At 41.1% G+C, this 23,087-nt stretch overlaps 1 protein-coding gene across 1 annotated transcript in view; it reads right to left on the minus strand.

Annotated features, from left to right (window-relative positions):
• The window catches only part of ABI1 (abl interactor 1), a 77,722-nt gene that overhangs the window by 46,378 nt on the left and 8,257 nt on the right, over window positions 1–23,087 (minus strand). The window contains exon 2 of the mRNA XM_026842085.1: window positions 12,578–12,745. Coding sequence (XP_026697886.1) covers window positions 12,578–12,607 — 30 coding nt within the window. The 5' untranslated portion in view covers window positions 12,608–12,745. The remainder of the gene's footprint in view (window positions 1–12,577; window positions 12,746–23,087) is intronic.

The raw sequence follows: 23,087 nt of genomic DNA on the forward strand, positions 1-23,087 counted from the left end.
CAGTGGCCCTGTGCAAGAAGCTTCTCAAAGGTCCCCTAGCTCCAAGTCAGACCCACCTCTGGCCAAGACCCAAGTCTATTTGTGATGGTGGCTGCACCTCTGCAATAACACATTTAAGAAGGGGAACCTGAGAAGAGGAACTGGAGTTGTGAGGAGTTATGAGGAGGATACCTATGCGAACATGGAGAGCAGTGGAAAAAAAGAGGAAGCAGGAGGAGGGAAGAGGTGCACCACAGCAGGCACACACCCCCTTCCCACAGCCCATGGCAAGATGACGGGGCCATCCCTCCCCGCAGCCCATGAGGTCTATGGTGAAGCCCAACTGCAGTCTGTGGAGGACCCCACCCTATTGTAGTTTGGCACTGGGAGGACTGCAACATGCAGGAGGGACCCACATCAGAGCAGCTTGGGAAATGCTGCAGCCCATGGGAAGGACTCAAGCTGGAGAAAGTTTGTGGAGGAGTGTCCCATGAGAGGGACACCACACTGGAGCAGGAGAAGAATGTGAGGAGTCTTCCCCTTGAGGAGGAAGGAGCAGCAGGACTGACTGCAACCCTGTTCCCTGCCCTCTGCACCACTGTTGGAGAGGAGGTAGAGAAATCAGGAGCAAAGTTGAGCCCTGGAAGAAGGGAGGGGTGAGGGAAGGTCTTTTCAAGATGTGGTAATATTTCTCACTGCCCCACTCTGTCTGTATAGTGTTGCTGCTGTTAGTGTCTGAATTAAATTCATGGTTTTTTACTTCCCTAATGAGTCTGTCTTTTGCCACTGACTAACAGGTGAGTCATCTCTCCCTGTCCTTATCTCGATTCCTGAGCCTTTTTATTTTCTCCTCCTTATTCCTGAAAGGGAAGGGGTGAGTGAGCAGCAGCATGGTGCTCAGTTGACCTCTGGGCTCAAACCACAACAGCTGGAATGTGATTAGCTTACCATACTCACCTATCAGGTATTAGAGAGCAAAAATATGTACACTGCTCAAAAACTTCAGTTAATACCTTTTCCAGCCTAGTTTAGGAGACAAGCCTTACTGGCAGTGCAACCTTTCAGTCCTGTACTACATCTGGCACCTGCTGCATCTTGCCCAATACTTGACTTAACAATACACATATGAAAATCCTATAAATGGACAAAGAAGATTCAGCCTTCCAAAGACCATGTTTTGTTTATCCCCTTTCTGGTCAGATAAAGGTTGATTTGTGGTGTGAAGTCTTACCCCTACAACCTTATACAGCCTAGTTTTGAACACAGTTCAAAAATATAACTTACAAAGAATTAAAAACAATCCCATAAGAAACTGAGTTCAACAAGAAAGCAAAATTTCCTACAATCAAATCAAACCTTTCAATTATTCAGTATTTTCTTGTTCTTGTATTTTCAAAATATGGCCCAACTGACCTTTCCTAAAGCAATGGTATGTTTTATTATTTTCATCATGACCCTTCTTAACTCTAAGATCCCCATCCTACTTGTTCTCACTTTGTACAGAAGCCTTATAGCTTTTAATCATGCCCTTGTTGCTCCTAGTTTTGCCACATACAGGAATTTGAGATAGTGTGACAAAATCAGGTTGACAAGAAATTATTTTTCTCTTGCAAGCAAGGAACATAGAAGTCTGTTACAAGAAACAGCAAGTTATGCTTCAATCCCTATGTGACACCCCACTGAACTGCACTGATGGATCCATTGTAAATAACCATCCCAGGGCAATGTGTTTGCGGGGGAAAAAAATCAAGTGCTTTCAGGCCTGAACAGGTAAAGCTACAAAACCACTGAACACTAGCATTCATACAAGGGTACATTCAGGAAAAAGTCATAGCTATTCTAGTAGATTCTCAAAGAGGAAACAAACAAAATCTAAGATCTGGGATTCTATATACTATATAGAATGTATATATACTCATATATATACTAACATATATACTCATATATATACTAACATATATACATACATATAACATATATATAGGTCATATACTAACATTTTTGTGCCCATAAGATATAATTAGGCACAATATGAGGCAAAATTATTAAATAACTATTTGCTGGATTATTAAATAACTATTTGCTGGATTATTAAATAACTATTTGCTGGATTATTAAATAACTATTTGCTGGATTATTAAATAACTATTTGCTGTATTAAATAACTATTTGCTGGATTATTAAATAACTATTTGCTGGATTATTAAATAACTATTTGCTGGAACTGGGAATGGAAACAACAGCTTTAGTAATCTATGTTTTGAAATTGAGGAAGAGGCAGACTTAATTTTATGGCAGTTACTTCTACATGCAAAGTCAGCATTCCAAATGGGAATGACTGAATAAGCGAATCATGACCTCCACTAGTTGTCACTCAAACTGTGCTAGTCCAAAACATATTCCAATTTTTCTCAGAAAAGTAAAACCCTACATACAGTACAGCCTTAACCAAACAAATCTACAATTTTACGTATACTACCACCATGATGCCTCTTCCATGATGACACTAACAGTAGGGCCTGTTAAGAATCAACAATACTCTCTAGTGGAATAAATAGTTATGAAAAAAAATACAGGGTAGCCTATTTCTATTTCAGTGTTTAACCATAAATTATATCATTTAATACAATTTCACACACACTTTTTTCCATTACAGTAAAGGGAAACTTTTCACTTTGTGCTCTACACCAGGCCCAGTGATTCAGAGTTCATACTGTCCCAGGTGATGTTGGGGAGGGGATACACACTGGGGCACTGCAGCCATGTGACAAGTGTCTGGTAAATTTAGCACAGTTGGATAGATTTCCACATTTCATACGCACTTTTTCAAAGTTACAACAGAAGTTGTCCCAGCTTTAGAAGAGCAGCTAATATTTCATTCATATGCCTCTCATGAACTAATAAAAGAGTTTCTTCACTGCATATATATAACCTGTAAGGAGGCTTTTACAAGAGAAGCATAACAGATATCAAGGAGTCCCAAAGGGCTACTAATAAAGAGAATAAAGTCAAACCAGCAGCAGTATAAAGAGTGGCAGAATGTTGCTGCAGGCTTATAAAACACTCATGTGAATACTTGGTTTTCCATCTGCTGATCGACATTAGCTAAGCACTTACATGCCCCCCTATAAAACCAGCCAGCACAAAGCACTAAGCAATTCCCATCTGAACAGCACAAGAAGTCCAGCCACAAGCACCCAGCACCATTTGTTTGTGTGGTTGAGTGAGATTATGAAGAGGGGTAGCTTCAGTGAAGCAGTACAACCGAGCCTCATCTGCTCCACAATAAGCTTCCTGTACTTGCTCTTTCCCAAATATAGTCAGCTCAAGCACAACAGTATCCAGCTACCATGAAAACCAACATCCTATAGAGCTGCACTGGATAGCACAGACACTGTGACTGACTAAACACTTTGGTAGCTGGTTACCTGCTGCTATATTAGGCATAATGTTCTTATAACCATCACCTCATACACTGCATTTCCTTTTTGCTTTGCCCTTATGCCACTAAAACATCGACCGAGATAAAGAAACCCTACTTCAGTGTAAAACAGGAGCTATTCACACATGAAGACTGCTGGTTTATTGAGACTTGAAATAGAAGGAAAATTAATTTCAGGCAACAATTTAATCAGATGCATCTGAAGTAAAAAAAAAAAAAAAAGACTCCTTCAAAAGTCTAATATGTGACTTTACAGCAGGGTAGTGACAGCTTTCATTTATGTGGTATATCTTTCAGATAAGAGAAGTTTTCATTAAAAAAAAGAAAGACTGTACAAACATCCTTGACTCCTTTGTCAGACAGAATTATCAAACAGGCCTTTCAGAGTAATGCTTGCAGTCCCAGGATTTTTGGCTTGGATTTCAGAAAACAAGAGGCTGCATCAGGCCTCTTAATTTAGTATTTAATGAGGTATCTAGAACTCATGGCCAAATACTCATTCTGCAGAAAGGAGGTTTTAATGGTCTAAAACACATTGAAAACTATGCATTCAGACTGCCCTTCTACCAGACTGTGGAGTGGAAATCAGCATACGAAGGAATTCATTCCAGTCAACGGCTATTAAAGTTAGCAACTTCCCCCCTTCCCCAAAAGCACATTCAAACCCTGTGCTCACAAAAAGTGGAAATAAAGAGTGACAGGAAACAAAAGTTTCTGACTCAGCTTCTGCTTCTCCATCAAAGAAAGGCTGACAGTTGTGGACGCTCTCTCATAGGTGTACATAACTAAGTATCAGGGGTGGTGGGGGTGGTGTTTGTTTTGATTTTTTTTGTTGGTCATGCACTGGTTTTTTGACTGCATCAGCTGAACTGTACAGGAATCACAGACAGATCCTATGTGTATTCATTTGTGGTCATGAAGGGAATTTCTCATCAGAACAGCTGACATGGCAACCCTGACACATTATACTACATTCTGAGCAATTTATACATATCATGTAGAAGCTGATACCCACAAAGTTAACAACAATTTTCATAAGCAGACAGATAACAAGAGCAAGCACAGTACAACTTCTTAGAGCCTTGGCCTCTATTACAGAGAGAACAGGATGTGAAGGAAAGGCCACAGAGATAACTGTCAGCACTTTATTAGGAGAGGGAACATCACCCAGGGCAAGGTTAATCTAAACAAAAGGTGCACATTTCTTCCCCATATTTAGAATATTTGTTTCTACTGACAAGGAACAGTAGTTCAATAGAACCAGAGAGAAGATATTATCTTTCTAATGTATACAAAATCAGTTGATGCTCTAGTTCCTGTAGAAACACTTGGTCTCTTCACATACTTCTGGACATGCAGAAAGGAAAGTTTGTATAGAAGCAGAGCTTACAAGGATTTGTAGACATGGAATGGCAGTTTCTCCTCTGACTTTGTAACTGTCTGTCTCCCTCCTCACCACTTAGTTCCTATAACTTATGAAGTGCCTTACAAGGAACAAAATCAGCTTTTAGGATATATCCATCTACTACAGTATAACACTGAAAAGAATCACAACACAGGGTAACTTGTTCCAGTGCTGCACCACAATCCAAATTAAAAGGATTTTCCCAACTCCATGCACTAACCCACCAAGCTTCAACTAGTGGCTAACTGTTCAACATTACACTGTCACTAACTACCAAGAGAAAGACTAACTACAAAGATGACAGAGCTAGACTTAAGTAACTGTAGGCTACCATTACACCACTGCTTTGCTTTCTCTTTGTCAGACTAAACAAACACAACTTCTTCCACATCTCTTTGCAGGCTGCATGCACCATCTCAGCATCCTTCTCTGCTGGACTATCTCTTGAAGAAGGCAGAGGTGACAAAAAAATTGACACAATGCTTCAGGTGAAGCCTTATCACTGCAGAGCAGATGATAATCACTGCCCTTCATCTGTCAGCTACACTCCTCCCAACGCAGCCTTGCCACACTCTTTCACTTCCTCAGATGCCCTTATTTTGTTGTCATGCTCAGCACAGCATCCACCAACACACCAGCCCCTTTTCAACAAGACTACCAACCACACAGTCACCTCCCAACACATACAAATGCATAGGGTTATTCCACCTCTGGTGTAGGGCCTTGCGCCTTGCCCAGTTTCCCAAGGTTTTTTCTGGCTCAGTGACCATCTGCACCGAATCTCTGCTATTCAGCATATGAGTCACCTTTCGTAATTTAGGGTTATCCTCGAATTTGCTGAGGATATGCTTTATGTCCTGAAGTCTCCAAAGAATATTCTGAACGGTGTGGCCTCCAGTATTAACCCTGCTTGTTAGCAACCATCAACCACTTGCTAGTTCTGCCTAATTTTCTTTCCAGTTAACAGTCTTTTTGTTCAACCCATATATGTTCTTCCTGTCAGAGAACACGATCAGAGTTTTAAGCTTCCTCTTCTTTTCAGAGAGGAAACTTCATGGTAAAAGTACCTGGACAGCTGTCCTTTGGAAGCACAGTCATCACTAAGTAGATCTGGAGAGGTCTTTTCCTTCCATCCATAAGTGTACTAAAATACTCTACATAATTGCTTGTTCCTAGGCATGACCACCCACATTCATCAGCAGATGATTTGTCACCTTTTCTACCCTTTTTCTACTTCTCGGCTTTCAAACATGGATTTGAACTGCAGTGTGATCATATACCACAATCTATGAATGCAGTATCACATTAATCCAAAGGACAGACACACACATTCTGAAAGCTCTTCCCTACAAACTCAGTCCCCACTGTATGTGGACTGCATTACACCTCTTCAAATATCAGAGACCTGCTGAACACCTAACAGCTTGTGTTTTCCCCTGGCATCAAACACTAGTTACTGTGTTCTCAACTTGCTACTACTTAGGAGCTCACCCCTTTAAGCCCCAGAACATCTTCAGCAGGGCTCCTCTGAAACCTAATCCACACCAGTCCTGACTGGTTGTTGACCCAATGGAAAAGGCCTTACTATCTGATGATGGGGGTGGTGTATATGTGTGATTCAATACAGGCTACAGCTGTAAGTTTCTGAAGTCCTACAAGAAAAATAACATCTGTGTATTTCTTTACTGCCCCTGACTTTAGCTAGACAACCATACCACAGAAACAGAAGGCATGTGGGCTTTCTGCTTGCATGTAGTTTTGAATTACACAAGCAATTAATTTGACACGGATGGTGAAAGGCAAGATTCTAAACTAATTCAGGGTTTTGGTTTAGTTCTTTTTTTTTTTATTTCTAAAAGCTAACTTTTAATGGTAACAAAAGATGCACATATCCCTTTTTTCTGCTGAAAGTTATGCTTTCAGAATATATCGTTTTGTAATAGTCCCTATTTTGTATTAGAGGAGATCTTCAGATGCAGAAGAAAATCTTAACACTGAATATTTAAGAGGTGCAGTACTTCCTGGTACTAAACATCATTTCTTAAGGAGTCTATTGCTTGCTTCATGCTTCAAGAGGCATGGATTTAAAGTACTGAGCTATTTAAAAACTGTTTATGTCCAGGAAAAAAAAAAGCAATAGTTGCTACACCCAGTACTGCAGCTGCTCCGACAGAAATGTGAGCACTGATCTGTTACATTTTTCAGTTTTAACACAGTAAACAAAGATGTCCCTGTCAGCCTCCCTCTCCTCTGACAAATATGGCTGTCCCATCTTCATTCTCTTTAATTTTGTGGAAGTGAAGCAGTAAAAAATGTATCTTAAAGTACACATTTAAGTCAGCTCTTGTTTCCATGAGGAGGAGGGGAAGAGAGGGGAACCACCAAGAACCAGTAAATCGAAAGACCAAAAGAACAGAGGCCCAAATTTCTAGAGAAGCAATTTTCTCTTGTCAAATATTCAAGCTATGAAGAGCTGAGTTTTTAACTCCTCTGCTAAAAGACACTGATTTTCAAAATGGAGGGAGATATACAGAGGATTTTTTAATTTTATTTTTTTTAAGAACTAACTCACTGGCTTATGGGACCCATGCAAGAATAGCACAAATGAACAACATTAAACAGCAAACTAGAATTTTATTTAATGCCCACAGGAAATAAGCATAATGAAGTATAAACTGCATTCAGCACAAATACCATGTCTTGCTTAATTCATGGTCAGGGTACATGAAAAAATGCCAAGTTTATTTAGTTGCAGCACACCTTAAGAAACATCATATGCTGAATGTTAAGGCCTTCATTCCTTCCCAACCTCAATGTCCAAGGTCCTTCCCAGTATCTCCGATTGCAGGCTGACCCCCAGCTTCTCCTTTCCTCTTTCACTTCCCGGTCCGTGCATTCACTTATCTTCCCTAAAATTGCTGCAAGAGAAAATACTACCTATTCCAGACACCTTACACTATATAAGCTATGAAGAAAGCAAAACACCTGCCTATTGTTGTTCAGTCTTCAAGGAAAATTTCTTTTTGGTTGCTGCAACCGAAGGTAATCAATACCACAGCAAAACTGCTGCTCTGCTACTACCAAGCATATGTGGATGGACAAGTCAGCAGTGACTGCTAGGAATCACATGGGGCTTGAGTCCTTCCTCCATTGCCTTTTTACACCGGTGTCCCAAAGGGAAAGTGGAGATGGCACACTGGAACAGTGCAGCACTCAGGCTGGCTGTGCTTTCACATCTTGGATCAAAACTACCTCAACTCCCACCTGAAATTTCCCTTATAAGTACAGCCATTCTCAAGGCAAATAAGAACAAACTACAGCACCAAACAGGAACTGACAGAAATATGCAATGTAACTGTGAATGCAACAGAAAGCCCGTAGTAGGGAGTCTGAAGGTATATATAGAATCATAGAATTGTTTAAATTGGAAAAGACCTCTAAGATCATCAAGTCCAACTATTAACCTAACACTACCAAGTCCACCACTAAACCATGTCCCTCAGCACCTTATAAACACCTCCAGGAAGGGTAACTCAACTGCTCCCCTGGGCAGCCTGGTCCAATGCTTGACAACCCTTACGGTGAAGAAATTGCTCCTAATATCCAATCTAAAACTTCCCCTGGTGCAACTTGAGGCCATTTCTTCTTGTCCTATTGTTTGTTACTTGAGAAAGAGAGACCAATACCCACCTTGCTACAACCTCCTTTTGGGTAGTTATAGAGAGCAATAAGTTTCCCCCTGAGCCTCCTTTCCTCCAGGCTAAACAACCCCAGTCCCCTCAGCCAGTTGTCATAGGACTTGTTCTTTAGACCCCTGACCAGCTTTGTTGCCCTTCTTTGGACGTGCTCTGGCACCTCAATGTCTTTCTTACAGTGAGGGGCCCAAAACTGAACACAGTACTCAAGGCGCAGCCTCACCAGTGGGACAATCACTTCCCTGTCCCTGCTGGCCACACTATTTCTGATACAAGCCAGGATGCCATTGGCCTTTCTGGACACCTGGGCCCACTGCTGGCTCATATTCAGCAGGCTGTCAACCAACACCCCCAGGTCCTTTTCTGCCAGGCAGTTTTCCAGCCACTCTTCTCAAGCCTGTGGTGTTGCATGGGGTTGCTGTGAGCCAAGCGCAGGACCCGGCACTCAACCTTGCTGAACCTCATACAACTGGCCTTGGCCCATGGCTCCAGCCTGCCCAGATCCCTCTGTAGAACCTTCCTACCCCCGAGCAGACCAATGCTCCTGCCCAACTTGCTGTCGTCTGCAAACTTACTGAGGGTGCACTTGATCCCCTCATCCAAATCACTGATAAAGACATTAAACAGAACTGGCCCCAGTGCTGAGCCCTGGGGAACACCAGCTCTCAAATGGATTTAGCTCCATTCACCACAACTCTTTGGGCTCAGCCATCCAACCAGTTCTTCACCCAGCAAAAGGTATACCTTTCCAAACCATGGGCAGCCAGTTTCTCCAGTAGAGAACGCTGTGGGAAATGGTGTCAAAGTCTTTACTAAAGTCTAAGCACACAACATCCACAGCCTTTACCTCATCCACTAAGCAGGTCACCTTGTCATAAAAGGAGATCAGGTTTGTCAAGCAAGACCTGCCTTTCACAAACACACGCTGACTGGGCCTGATTGCCCAGTTATCCTGTACATGTTACACGATGGTGCTCAATATGCTCCATAACCTGCCCTGGCACTGAGGTCAGACTGGCAGGTCCCCAGATCCTCTTTCCAGCCCGTCTTGCAGATAGGTGTCACATTTGCTAACCTTAGTACCTTTAGTGAAGCCTTGACACTCTTGTTGGTCTGAAGTATAGATTTGTTATCTTCCCCTCACTGAGTCTTGCCTAACAGGATTAGTAGAATCTCTTATACCAGAAGGGTTTGCAAAATACTCCATAACAGTGATCAAGTCTCTACTCTGCCATATCAGAGCAGCTTGGAGAGATCAAGTCAGCTGGCAAAGCTTGAAGTCAATATCAAGGGTTTAAGCCAAAGAGCTGAGCTGTATGCACACAGCTCTGTATGTTTGGTGTAGTAAATAATTATGTGGCAGGTCACTCCAGACCCACACATTACAGATGAAAGACAACTATGACTGCAGAAAATATAGATGCAGCTGGGCAGGCTTTTGCTCTGGCTACTATGTGAAACCCATTCCTGGAGCTGTTCACTGCCTCTGTGCACTCAAAGCAGCACTCCCTCACCACAGTGTGGTTACTCATGTGAAGCCTCTCTGTCTGCTCTCAATGCAAACTCAAAGTTTAATTAATTTTTCCTATAAAAGCAAGCAAGCTTTCCATCTGTAAAATTAAGCCCCAGTAACAAGAATATAACACACCACTCCATCACCTAACTTTTCACGAGTGCTCTTTCCAGTGAATAAGGTACATAGCTAAGAAAAATACTGAGTGGCTACTAATCAAGATCAGCTATCCACCATTTAGCCTAGAGTCTTTCTGGAAAACATGCACAGAGAACTGAAACACAGTACAGGAACAAACTGCCTGCAGGTTAGAAGAGCCACAGGATTTTCTTTCATGGAAAGAAGAAAGGTATTTTAACCAGAAAAAACTATCAAATTGTACCTTACTTTACAGATGTCTGCTCTATGTTGCAAAACCCAGAATTGAGTAATTGTCCAGCAACACCTCAGATTGTGTTTCTAGACAATATTTCTCTCATTTTGATAATATGTTCATGCCCATGCTTTAGCAGCACGAAAATATTCACAACTGATACAGGCATGGGGAAAGACACTCTGTAGACCTCAGAGAATTTAGAAACAGTCTATCAAAGCAACTGCACAGCAGATTTAAGAGACGCAGTTGAAGCATTTGAGCAGAAACATTTCAAAGCAAATAGCTGAGCTGGTATGTGTGTATTATCTGTATCCAGTTTAATTCTACAAAATTAGTCTGCAGAGGTTCAGTTATAAGAAAGGATTAGTTTCAGTAAAGACCAACCAGGACAGAAACTACAAGTAACTGACCTTGCTAAACACTCCTCAAAAACTCTACAAAGCACTGATTGTTCAGAGTCTTTAGCAAACAGTTCATGTATCAGGTGACTCAACAGCTTTCAGCATAGTGCCTTCAACTCAAACAGCAAACAGTACAGAGGGTTAACACCTTTTGTGCTAGTATCAAACATTTTGGTTTTTTATAGTTAGTCATATCAGTGGGCCAATGAGAATTTAACAATAATTGCTTCACACACACTACAGCTCTGAAACACATAAGAAAAGATGTGCTCCTTATAAAAGGGCATCCAGTGCTTGGGAAAGTGTAGGCTCAGTCCTTTATCAAGTCACTTCTTTAGAGGTAGTCATAATACTAACATCAAGAAATCTCTGGATACTTGACAGAACAAGAAACTTATCTACAAGAATTGCACTTCCTCCTACTTTCCTGCTTCAGTGTCAGGTACTTTTAAAATACTTGATACAGCTTTTAACACTGTGTAGTTCTTAGCACATACTAACTTGACAAGCCTTTTCTAAAGATTTGTTATTCGGAGAGCCCTTCCACATGCACAGGAATCTTCTGCCTACTGACATGCTTTCAGTGAACCACTGCAATGCCATTTAACAGAAAGAACTTTTAGAAACCACAATTACTCGAAAAGAAAGTAAACAGTGGTTAACAGCGCCTATGCAGAGACAGACAGTAGAGGCCACAAGAAGCATTTTCTTTCAAGTATTTGGTCTAAGGTGTACCACTAACAGGGTACTGGATGACCAACAAAGGTTTTAAAATCACCAGCTGCACTGAAGAACATTTCAGGTTGAATTCTCTGAGATTTGTTTTTGAAATGTCTCAGGTAAGTATAGAACATAAAGCCCAGCAAAGAACTGAATTTCAATACAATCATATAACAGAGAGGACACTGGTCTCTCAACTCACTCAAGCCTACTTCAGAACAGCAATGTAATAGTGAAATAACTGAGGGGATCCTGTCCCTCCCTTCCTTGGCACTAGTATGGCAGACACCTGACTATGCAATAAGCCACTTCCAGGTTAAACACAAGACTTACTTTTTGTCTGAGTTAGCATACAATCAGACTAGTGCCAGATCAGCTACAAGGCAAGCAGCAGCAACTCTTGCTGCTTAGCAGCAGCCAGCTAGGGTGAAGCTTCAGCCAAGGGAACACAGGCTGCCACTGACAGAGACAGGCCTGTACTTTCCCATCATCTATTTCCACATCCTCCCTGCATCAACCCTAGTGATACTGCAGTCACAGTAACAAGCCAGGTCAGCTCGCTCATCCAACTGCTTGAGCAGGTCATGGCAGCATGTGAACCCCTCTCCCTCTCTGCACAGCTCATGAAATTATATCCTGCAAGCATATGAAAACAAATGAAGTTGCTGCCTACTTTGCAACATTAAATAAAATGCCACTGCTCATATGGTACTTCTATATGTATTTCCTTCAGAAACAGAATCATTCTCTCTACCCCTCCCCTCAGCTGCAGCTTTAGATCTTGGAATCTTAATTATTAACTCATGCTTTAAACCAAGTATCATCCCAGTGCTTCTTGACAAAGGAACTGGTTTATTTCAGTCATGACCTCCATCACAAAGTGCCTTTCATAAATATTAAAAGAAAAATGCCTTACCATTTTCTATCATGCTGCTCAGAGAATACAAAGAAGTCAACATAAACTACCCAGCTCAATAATACAAGAGACAAGATAATGCCTCCTTCAATATTGTCAGCTCTCTATTTAAAAAAAAAAAAAAAATTACCTGGGAGATATGGTTGATGGAGGACTCCATCCTCCGTAGCTGGGATGCCTGGATGTCCAGCAGTTGTAATACATTGTTGGCCAGTGCATTGATCTGATAAGCAACACTGGCTAGAGATTGAGTTGTGTAGGCTTTGGTCTCTTCTAACGCTTTCCTTTTATCTGGAGCCTGTAAAGCCAAAGAACAAGATGTTTACTTAAGGTCAGGAAAAGGGTGGGGGAAAAAGGACAGGAACAAAAAAAATACAACCTATATTTAGAAGAATCTGTAATCAAGAAGATCTGACTGTGCAGTCAAAGTACTCAATCTGCATCTACATTTTTAAAATTCTCAATAAGGAACAGATACAGAATTTGAAAAATATTATCCATAAAAAAGTTACATGCCAAGAAACAATCAATTCAGTAGAAAACCCAACATTATCGTGATTTGTTGGAGTTGAGTTTCTAAAGCCTGTCTAATCCTTCATTTCCCAAAAAGCCTCCAATTCCCCAGGAACACTGAAATGCAGCTTTCACCAAATCTTATGAGGTCACACAGCCCAGGCCAGCTAAAGACAGAAAAATGTTTTCCCACAGTTGGGTGTCCCCTACTGCATGTCACCTACAAAGCCAACCCTCCAGTTATGCTGGCTACTACTCCCACAGTCCAAGAAGGGCGAGTAGATCATGAGGATGGCATGCACAATGTTCATCACGGAAAAGGCACACATATTTTGAGGTGTCAGAGACGAGCACAGCTTCCCCCCCCAAAGGCAAAAATATAAGGAAAGGATTATCTTCTCAGTGAAATCACACCTTGCTAAGGTGAAGTTTTCAATCTGTCCTGGGCCACTGCTCTCTAGTCAGAGGGCAGGTTTAAAGATCAACAACTGTTTAAATGACTTGAATCAAACAGCCCAGTTAAGTCCCTTCTCAGTGGCAGGATGGGAAGTACCAACAGCACCTCCACCTGGAAAATACACCCCCGCCCCCACCTCCCTACTCTGAAGTGCTCCCTGTATCACAGCTTGGGAGCTGATAATGGAGGCCATGTACTTCATCTATTACTCAGCTTGCAAACTGCAGCTATCCAGGATTCTCTTCTCTTCCCTTTGTCGGAAAGGTGCACTGCATAAGGAGGGTTTTGGAGTACACAATGACTCAATGCTACCATAGTTTCTTCCTCATTTTATTTATTTCTGCAATAGTCAGTTGATCTCAGCAACCAAAAGGAAAGGTTCATATTAATAGTCTCTTCCAACTAGACTTTGTCTATTTTTACTATTGATTTGAGTAACACTTGACACACATTGCATGCAACAGTTACAATATGAAACACAAAGTCAGGAAACAAAGATATTCCATTTGCATTCAAATAAGCCTTGTGTTTTCCAGTTTCTATGCACTGATTCATTCTTAAATCCTGACACTTTTTTTCTTCACCTCCATATTTTAGTTTAACATCCATAAGTGTTAAATCTACCCTGAGTTAAAGTATGAAAAGATGCAACAGCTAATAAGGAATCCTCCTTTTCTCTCTTGCTTTAAGAAGAAAACCAAAAGGCAAGCTGTTCACATACATTATATAGTTGCAGCATGACCTAAATACTGCAACACAAGCTATGTTAGGCTACCTCTTAATTAAAGATTTCTTTAAACAAGCATTAATTCTCCCCCAATCTGGGAAATTTGTTCGTATTCATAATTAACATTCCTAGCACTGTTTTGACACTTATTAGAACACTTGGTTAATGCCATCCTTCAAACGGATTCACATGCAGATGCCTTTTACAGTGTGAAGCAGCAAGAAGAGTTTAATGCAATCTGTTGCCAAAAGGTAAAACAGCTATTACATGTACTAGGGCCACACTACACAAAACTCCATTTTCTAGTATTTTCAAATGTAAACTACCTTTCACTTAAAAAGAATATTGTCATTTCTAGTTGTCAGAAAACATTAGTAACATTTGCTTCTTTAGAAGAGAAGCTTTGGTAGTGAAGGATGTGCAAAAGAACTACTAAAGTTTCAAGAAGCAAGTTTCCCAAAGCACCACGACTTTCCGAAAAGGCATCTTAAACTTCAAGTCATCACTAGCAGTGACTTTAAAAACACTGTCTTACTGAGCTGGAGCCTAAAGAAAACAACTGATGATTTATACTTGAACTCCTCCCAGTCTGGACAATAATGAAAATTCAGGTAGGATCTTCAGTGATATCTGAAATAAAAGGTTTACCGAACTAGATGCAGCCAATAAGGCACTGGTGAACACAATTCTAATTTTATATAAGCTCAAGTGTAGATCTGTAGCCTGTACTCAAGAAGTTTTCTTATTACAAGTTTCAACTAAATAACATTAGGCACAAGTTACAAAGCCCCAGCACTCAATTACTGCATGTTGTCAAATGAGAAACTTCAGTGTGTAAGAATTTGCTTTTCTTCTCTAATGATTTGTTGATCAATGCCTTGCCCTCATTTGCCTAAGCACCTAACGTTTCAGTTATTTGCTCTAAGGACTACTTTGGCAGCAGGATTAGATGAACATAGTTGTGATGTGAAATGTATTTCATGTCCTAGCAGAATTAGGTTAAAAACATTTTCAAGCTTTACAGATAATTCAGGCAATTTCAGTTTGCAGTTTAACAGTTTAGATTAGAACTAACTTGATACAGTCTCTTGCATTTTTTAATTAGAACTGCTGGCATCTGCAAGATATAAGCTCAAAGCTTCACAGCCAGCAAGAGAGGGGAGAGAGAGAAGCCAAGAGCTGTGTGGCAGCAACAGGAGGGAGCTGGGATTTCCAATGTTCTCCAACTGTTACTTTCATCTCCCTCTTTAAGCAAAAACTAAAAGCAGTATAGAAGATAATGCACATGTTTACATGCCTTCAGACACTGTAGTATAATGCATGAGCACCTGTTCACTATTTAAATGTAAAGACAACACAATACAAAGGCTGCCAACTGACTTGTTTTCCTAAGAGTTCAGAATTCATGATCTGTTAAAAGCTTCAAAGATACTGTTGTTTCTCCCATAGTCCTTGATATCAATGTAAGTTTGAGTGTCCTGTAGTAGCAAAGTGAATATTCTTTATATCCAAAACATTACAGCTTTTGAAGTTGTTTTCTTAAAGTAAGCTCCCACCTGTACACCCAGTTCACCCTGAACAGTCATGTTAGTGTGGCAAAACTGCAGTTTGAAATGGCTTTCACATAACTAGGTTTAATACTAAAAAAAGAAAAACCTCTCCTATAACTCAAGTGGATACATAGCCAGTTCAACCTGCATGGCATTCCAAACAACATATCATGTGTTTTTGTCAAATGCAAGCTTGTATCATAAAGCTTCTTTTAAAAGTTTACATAATTACTATGGTCAAGTCAAAACTGATTCTGCACAGAAGCAACTGCCACAGTAAAAAGAAAGCATGAGCTCATTTACTGATTCTTCACTTCAGTGACACGTCAAGGTCAAATAATAAGGAACTAGTCAATCACTCAGCAACTAATCTTTACAAGCAGCACAGTCAGTCCATTTTTGCTTCCCCTCTCCAAACTGCCTCCCACAGGCACATCCCCACAACAGTGTCTGTGCTGTGTTCAAACCATATGCCCTCCCTGCAGTTCTCTCTACCAGCTCATTACCACTATCTTCTAGTTCATACAGCACGCAACTGCATGTAGACGCTTCCTAAAAAAAAAAAAATTACATCAGCTCACACTGCAAAAACATCTTTGGAAGCCAAACTTTCTGTTGCAAGCACACTGGTCCATACCCTCATTACCTATTCTCCAATCTCTGCTTTCCCTCTTTTTATTTCTTTTATTTCAGTCCGAGTCACTGTGCTTGAAATTCCCTGTAAGATAAATGCTCCACCAAAAGAATCGTCTCCAACTGACAAAAGCCAAAATGCAACTCATCAGATCACACCAAGACTGGCTGCCCTAGCAGAAGCAAATTAATTTGTCTCCTCAGTATGTGGCATGTGTTTCTCCACATTTTACATCTTCAGCCATTGGAATATGTGCAAACTCAAGCACAGAAAAAACCCATCCAGGATAAACTACTAACAGAGCACTGCCCTAAAGCAGCCTAACAACCAATAAGCTGAACAGAGCTGTTAATTATTCAGCGCCCAATATCTGTTCAGATGCTTGGCATTCTGTTCAAGGCCTTGACCACTCTCAGTAACCAAGCTACAGAACCAGCTTCACACTCAGTTTTATATGCCCTTGCTGTTATTGCTTATGCACATTTAATGACTTCAACAGTGCAGCACATTTGTGTTTGCTTCAAGTAAACACAAGGTAATTGCTTAGTTTTGCATCTTGGTCGTCTTTTTTAAAAAAAAAAATACTTCTACCTTTCATTAACTGATTAAAGAGAAAAGTTAGGATTACCACAATCACCATGTGGATTTAGCAATCTCTTATCACGTATCATCATTCACAGAATGCAACTATGCCGGAGTTATCAATACACCCACTTGTATTCTCTTTTGTTCATGCTGTTTATTCTTTGACATTTCCAGAATGCATACTTCCTGGTAAAACAGATACTACAGTTGAGGTTTCAAACTTCCTTCACTAAAGTCTTGCCCTTTTAGCTCAGAGATCTGGTCCGAACAAACTGAGGACCTAATTTTTACTAAAAAACCCCCAACAAAACAACAACAAAAAAACTAAACAAAAAACAACCAGTCAAAACTTTTAGCTTAAGTTCACTACAGTCTACAGCACTTCATTTTTTCTATTAAATTGGAAGTACTTTTACACAATGGTAAAGATGTATGCCCAGGCAGTGGCTTGGAGACTCCTAAATATCAGTACTTAACCTCCCTGAGAACTAGCTGGGGACACTCCAAGGTGGAAGGAACGTATTTCTGAAAAGTGGCTTCCACATTCAGAAAACATGAGCACTCAAATCTCCCCTGAGCAAGAGTTTGTAACATTATGTAGAACTTCTGGATGTATTTATGAGTTTGAAGTTGTTGCTTCACTGAACTGATAAGGCTTTTAATAAACCCTCAAGACCAGCTTTGAGTTATTTGTTACTTCTGACTGCCAGTGGCAAAATGCTCAGGCATTTCTAAACTATTCACAATATTAGCTTCAGCTTAGACCAAGTATTTCACATCCAAGCTTCAGTACTGTGTTTCAAAGGTTTAAATATGCCATACACACTAGATCACATTTGCCTACTGAGCCAAGTCTGATCTACACTGAGTATCAAGAACTGTAAATTCAAAGATCACTGTAAATAACTGAGGAGCTACACACTGAAATAAGTAGGTAGCCTATGGATAGAGGTTTCCTTCTTATCCATAGTTCATGAAGTTTGTTAAACTGCTTTGTAAACACAGTGCACCATGGTAGACTTTTTGGCTGTCATTGCTAGTTATTACATCAGAGTATCAGTTATAAATGAAAGAAAAAAGTCAAACTGGTAAATCACAGCAGAAAAGTGCCACAAGTTTCTATAGTCTGAAGAACTTTCAGGAGTCAACCACCTACTTGGAAGCCATCCAAGATCTAAACAGACTGTGGCCATTACAAGCAGGAGCATTTAGGGCTTCTTTCTCTCATCACAGATATAACCTTAAGGGATATATATCATTCCAGAGTGGCAGGAGAAACTAAGGCTTAAACGTTTACAAACAGGGGTTGCTTACACTACGTGTGGTACTCTGCCCTTACCTGAATAGTAATCAGGTGTGTCAGCTGTCTCCTGGAACAGGCTTACTGAGCTCATGCCATACAGCAATCTCACTGAAGAAATTCTCTCTGCAATGCATTAGGCTAGCATTTACTTCAAGGGGATGATGCACTGAATATTTCCCAATATCCACAGAGCTCTACTAAGCCTGGTATTTACCTGCTTACAAGTTCCAGACTGTTCCACACTGATCAGCACCTCAAGACCCTCACTGAAAAGTGATGTAAGCCATCAGGAGAGTTCAGAAATCTAAGCTCAACCTTTGCCCAACATACTAGCACAGGAGACCTCCTCCCACAGCACGACAGATAAGACTTCAGAGATCACCACCAGTACACTTCATCTGCTGTCTGTCTTCAACGCAAACTGTCCCAAATCAGCCACCATCAGTAGTCTTGTTACTGAAGCCACCTGCTTTGACATTCATATCATTACTATCATCAGTAAAAACAACTGTGGGAAATTTTAAAAGAAAGCTTTTACATGGGGACAAGGAACAGGACTTCGAATAAGCACAGCCTGATAAAAAGACAGGGCAAACCCAGCCTCCATAGGAAGAGGAACTAAAGCCAAAACCCCACACATTCAACAGTACAGGCAAATCTCAACTGGAATTCTGCACCAAAGATCAGTACTACAATATGTGCAGCAGAAAAATGTTCCAATATTTTACTGAAGTGATTTGCCATAACTTGTCATTTTGTTGTACTTTTCTACCATTCCTGAACTGAGGGGGGTAGGGGTGTGTGTTTTGAAAACTCAGGATTTTAATTACCCAATAGCTTGCAAGCTATTAATAGCAAGATATTACTGCCACTACTGAACATCATCCACCAACCTCCTGTCCAATGCCTTTTCTCCAGGAGACTGGCAGTCAATGCTTCACTGGCAGCAAAACCAAGATATAGAACAGACTATTCAACACACTCCTCTCTACACATACTGAGAAGTGGTATCAAATAGAAGTCCCAGAGCTCTCAACCACTTATTTAAATGGCTGTTCCAGGAGTATGAAGAAATTTAAAGATGGGGGAGGCACAAAAGTATGCCTAACCATTCAGAAGAGTTCTAAAGCCCAAGATCCCTCTCACTACAGTAACCCCAAAATTAAAACCAGGATGATTAAATTCTTTCAAGTCCATTCAGTAAACAGTAATTTTTGCCATTGACTGAGGCAGAAATCCTCAATAAACACAACTAGGCTAGCATCTACAATTCAACTCAAGTGAACTTCCTTCCAGCATCCACAACAAAAAGGCCCATCGGTATGAAGTAATATCATGTCTGTTGAGTTTCTCCAAGATAAGATGCAGTAACTCAGCTATACCAAACACAGAGGAACTGGTAGAACTTGAAATCTCTTCTCCCCAGGTAAAGACCTTGCACAATAAAACTGGCATTCATTCAAGGCACCAGACGATAAGGTGATCACCGCCACAGCAACCACCACACCACAGCCCACAAGCAAGATTTCAGCCTGTTGCTTTTTTGAAACCCTATCTTAACAAAAATCATTGACTGGTCAGCTATCCCCTCTCAAGGGTCAACACACACCCCAATTTATTGCAGTTCAACAAACACATAGGACAGCATAACAAGCACTGCCTATAATTCACAAGCTTTAAGACAGGGCCTCCCCCAAATCCTGTACATGCTAGACAATCAGCTAGAAACAAATCCTTCCTTTCCATCAATAATATTCTCCTGAATAGCCTTGATAGCAAATTAGCATTTCTATGGGCTAAGACCAATTTAGCCAATCTGCCTGTGTCCTTGCAGATCATCTTTTACTTGAAAGTTGCTTTTCATTCTGTTGATTAACTGTATGTAAAAAGAGTCTCAATTTTTCTAATTATTATCTCTTTTGGGGAAGGTAGAGGGAAAGAAGTTTTTTCATTAAGGGGAGTTAATTGCAAGGAGAGTTCAAGGCACATGCATATATTATATATACATACGCACATGTATACCCCATAATGGTAAAAGTATAACAGTCCTCATAAAAAAATGCAAGATGAATATGCACATTGATGTAATGCTTTTTTTCTTTGAATAGTAAATATTAAAAAAAAAAAAATCAATTTAGGAATTGTGTTTTAATCCAGGCTGCAAATATTATAGCAAGAAACAAATCTATCCAATAGGAGTGTGATTCACAAAGCAATGCGGACTTTGACAGATGGAGCCTAGGAAAATATGTATCAGCTGCTCTGTTAGCAGCATTTTCTGCCCAATGCAGCAGTGCTCCATGTTGGCTCTAGACTAAACCACTCCCCTTATTAAAAAACAAATTATATATACAAATATATCATTGAAAACATAATTTTCAGTTCTCCTGCCAAATCCAGTAGAGGAGATGTCATAATAAACATATATGTTGGCACAATACATTGCTAATGTCAATTGTTACGGTCTGTGTATACAACCAAAATAGCATGCCACACCGAACTAAAATGACAGAAGCAGACATGCCCATGTGTCATTTTCACACAACCCTTGTACACTGAATTAGTAAGACTAAATGTGCAACAAGCTTATGAAATTTGGTCTGAGTCTTATTTTCTGTTTTACACGATTTAGACAACACAGGCTCCAGGACAGAAACCACATCTCTCATTCCTGTAAAGCACTGCACAGTTACTTCAAACTTACACTTTTAACCTCCCCACAGTGCCTATGATTTGCCTTATGACATCAAACACACAAATTTCTTCAGAGCTGACAAAGCAGGCTCTGACATCAGAGACATGAGCCAAAGCTCCAAATACAGACTATTGCCACCCTCAGACTGTCAGCCAGGAAAAGAAACCCTTGGTTTGAAAGCTACTCAAGGCTTCAGAGCATATGATTATTTCGGCACACTAGACAGGAGATAATAGGGAATTAGAGAACTTGCATTGCATTTGTTTCCTTACACACTGTCTCTCAAATATTGATCTTTTGTTTTCCGTTTCTAATGGGGCTTGAAATTAAAATGGCTTTCTGTTTAGTTTAAGTGCCAGCACCAACCCACAAATTTTAGCTCATCTAGCAAGGACACGCTCACTGCTAAGTCAGAGATCTATTTTTCTTTTTTTTGTGGGAAAACAGGAAGGAGACACTTCAGCGTTTATTAGTTACCTTAATATCCTCCTTGTAATACAGTGGCAGGAACACAGAACCTAAACTGGAGTGAAAACTGGAGTGAAAAATCCAAATAGGTCAGAGTAACCTGGTTTGGGGCAAAGCTCTTCACCTCATACTGTGTAAGAGAGTCCATTTTCATAACATTGATAACAGTGGTTCCTTCTATGAACTTTATTTAGCTCTTCAGATTACTCTCATGGACTGTCAAGTGCTCACACAATCAGTTTGTCTCCATTTTGACAAATCAAACTAAAGGAATGAGCCCAGAATACTACAACAAATCTGCATCCGAAGACAAGCAACATGCTAAAATCATAGAATGGTTTGAGTTAGAAGGGACCTTAAAGATCATCTAGTTCCAAGCCCTCTGCTGTGGGCAGGGACACCTTCCACTAGACCAGGTTGCTCAAAGCCCCGTCCAACCTGGCCTTGAACACTCCCAGGGAGGGGGCAGCCACAGCTGCTCTCGGCAACCTGTGCCAGGGCCTCACCACCCTCACAGTGAAGAATTTCTTCCTTATACATAATCTAAATCCACCCTCCCTCAGTTTAAAACTATTATCCCTTTTCCCATCACTACACTCCCTGATAAAATGTCACTCCTCATCTTTCCTGTAGGACCCCTTGAAGTACTGGAAGGCCACTATGAGGTCTCTCCAGAGCCTTCTCTTCTCTAGGCAACCCCAACTCTCAGCCCATCCTCACAGGAGTGGTGCTCCAGCCCTCTCATCTTTGTGGCTTCCTCTGGACCTGCTCCAACAGGTCCACATCCTTCTTACATACACTGGGGGCTCAGAGCTGGACAGAGAAATACAGGTGGGGTCTCACAAGAGTAGAAGATCAGAATCGCCTCTCTTGACCTGCTGGTCACACTTCTCTTGATGTAGCCCAGGATACGGTTGGCTTTCTGGGCTGCCAGAGCACAATGCTGGCTCATAGTCAGTTTTCCATCCACTAGTACTCCCAAGTCCTTCTCTGTAGAGCCTGTATTTGTGCTTGGGATTGCCCCGACCCGTGTGCAGGACCTTGCACTTGGCCTGCTGAACCCCGTGAGGTTTGCACAGGCCCACTTCTCAAGCCTGTCCAGGTCCCTCTAAATGGCACATCCCTCCAGCGTGTTGACTGCACCACAAAGCCTGGTGTCATTGATGGGCTTGCTGAGGGTGCACTCCAACCCACCATCCATGAAAGATGTTAATCAGCACCAGTCCCAATGCCGGCCCCTAAGGAACTCCACACTCATTGCTGCTCTCCCCACCTGGGCATTGAGCTGCTGACTGCAACTCTCTGAGTGTGACCATCCAGCCATCTCCTTATCCACTGAGTGCTCCATCTATCAAATCCACATCTCTCCAATTTAAAGACAAGGATGTTGTGTGGGACAGTGTCAAATGCTTTGCATAAGTCGAGGTAGATAACATCAGCAGCTCTTCTCTTATCCACCAGTGCTGTATCCCCATCACAGAAGGCCACCAAATTTGTCAGGCATGATTTGCCCTCAGTGAAGCCATGTTGGCTGTCATCAGTCACTTCATCTTCCATATGCCCTAGCACAGCTTCCAGGAGGATCTGCTCCATGACCTTGCTGGGCACAGAGATGAGATTGACTGGCCTGTAGTTCCCTGGCTCTCCTTTTCCCCCCCCGCCTTTATCCATTCAGTGGAAACTTCACCACCACAACTTCTCAATATCA

This window comes from Athene cunicularia, assembly GCF_003259725.1.
Source record: "Athene cunicularia isolate RWA chromosome 2 unlocalized genomic scaffold, athCun1 chr2_part1, whole genome shotgun sequence".
NCBI lineage: Eukaryota > Metazoa > Chordata > Aves > Strigiformes > Strigidae > Athene > Athene cunicularia.